Consider the following 1,360-nt stretch of genomic DNA (forward strand, 5'->3'; position numbering starts at 1 on the left):
CACTAAATCTCAAACTGAAAATCATTACTTTATCTTAAAGCCTGCTCAAGTGATGTTCGGCCCTTCCATATCTAGGTCTGAACCATAACCAAAATGCATGTTCTGTGGGGTTGTTTTTTGTTAAATTTGCCAAACAAAGTGGTTTTGCCAACTTTAGGACTTCATTTTATTGAACTGACTTTTCCTCCCTCAAAAATGTGTTTAGAATAAGCCCAAACTTCTCCATTTCCAAGGACGGTTTTTAAGAGTTTACCTGTTACGGGTATAATCTGTTTGAAGTGGTCTGAAGAAACTGGAAGTGCCTTAACTTCTAGATTGAACAGCTCTGCAAAACTGCAGAAGTGTTTCTAATGTAACTTTAGACATCATTTAGAATATTTAGAAATATTTACACAGGAGTTCCTAATGTAAAAACAAAAAGGAAACAAAAGAATAAAACCCACCTCACCTTTACGTGACCTCAGTTACTAGCTGTACTTTCTACTACTCTTAATTTTTGCATCTCCGTACATTTGCAAAGGTCAGATTCACCATTCCTTTCTCAGACACAGCAAAGTAACTTTACTGTTATTGCTTAGCTGCTCAGGAGCAGCTGATCTAGAAATGAGTTTTCCCACTGTCCCATTTACTATGTCCTACTCTCTCCCAGAATGAAAACTTAAAAACTTAGTTGCTTAAAAGCCAATGATTTCCCTAGCCAATCATGACCAAGTTCAGCAGTTAAAGTTCTGGATGAGAACAAGCCTCTAACCACCACATCAAACTGAACCAACCCCCGAGAGAGGCAGATAAAGCGGAAGACTGTAAAAATGCCTCTATTAAGTAAGTTACTTTCATCTCATGTCTTCTAATGTTTTTAGATTCATCAGGCTTACCTGAGGCACTTCAAGTCTTAAAAATTAGCTTACCTTCTTAAAAGAGGTGAGGAGCTTAACACTGACATAGCCCATCTTATTTCTTCTCACATGCTTTAGAAGGAAGGCATCTTTCTCGAGGTTCTCATCTGAGAAGTAATATTCAATCTGTGCTATTAACTTCTGGATCAGGTCATTCTCTGGTGGTTTCCAGTTCTGGTCAGAGTCATCATCATTTTCTCCACCACTGGAAAACATTTAAATAATTTTATTAACAGATCTTCACCTCAAATTAGTGGATTCAAACAGGCTTTCAAAATGACAAGTATGACCGTTACGCTGATTCCAACTTACTGTAAAGGCAGGCCCTGAACCACTCTCACCCCTATCCACCCGAGGCAGGAGGCCAGCTCGGAGGATGAAGCCTTCCAGTCAGCATGAGGAGTCAGTTCCTGAGCTCATCCCAAAAGCTGATCTCAGGGTAGAACAATGTGACGTGCACACTA

At 39.5% G+C, this 1,360-nt stretch overlaps 1 protein-coding gene across 1 annotated transcript in view; it reads right to left on the bottom strand.

Moving 5' to 3' along the window:
- LARP6 (La ribonucleoprotein domain family, member 6) overlaps window positions 1-1,101 on the bottom strand; it is a gene marked incomplete at its 5' end in the record, with an annotated part of 2,500 nt that extends 1,399 nt beyond the window's left edge. Inside the window, one exon of the mRNA XM_010143778.1 lies at window positions 909-1,101. Within this exon, the coding sequence (XP_010142080.1) occupies window positions 909-1,101 (193 nt within the window). The remainder of the gene's footprint in view (window positions 1-908) is intronic.
- Window positions 1,102-1,360: the final 259 nt, after the last annotated feature.

The sequence above is a fragment of the Buceros rhinoceros genome, unplaced genomic scaffold, assembly GCF_000710305.1.
Source record: "Buceros rhinoceros silvestris isolate BGI_N320 unplaced genomic scaffold, ASM71030v1 scaffold23489, whole genome shotgun sequence".
In the NCBI taxonomy this organism is placed as follows: domain Eukaryota; kingdom Metazoa; phylum Chordata; class Aves; order Bucerotiformes; family Bucerotidae; genus Buceros; species Buceros rhinoceros.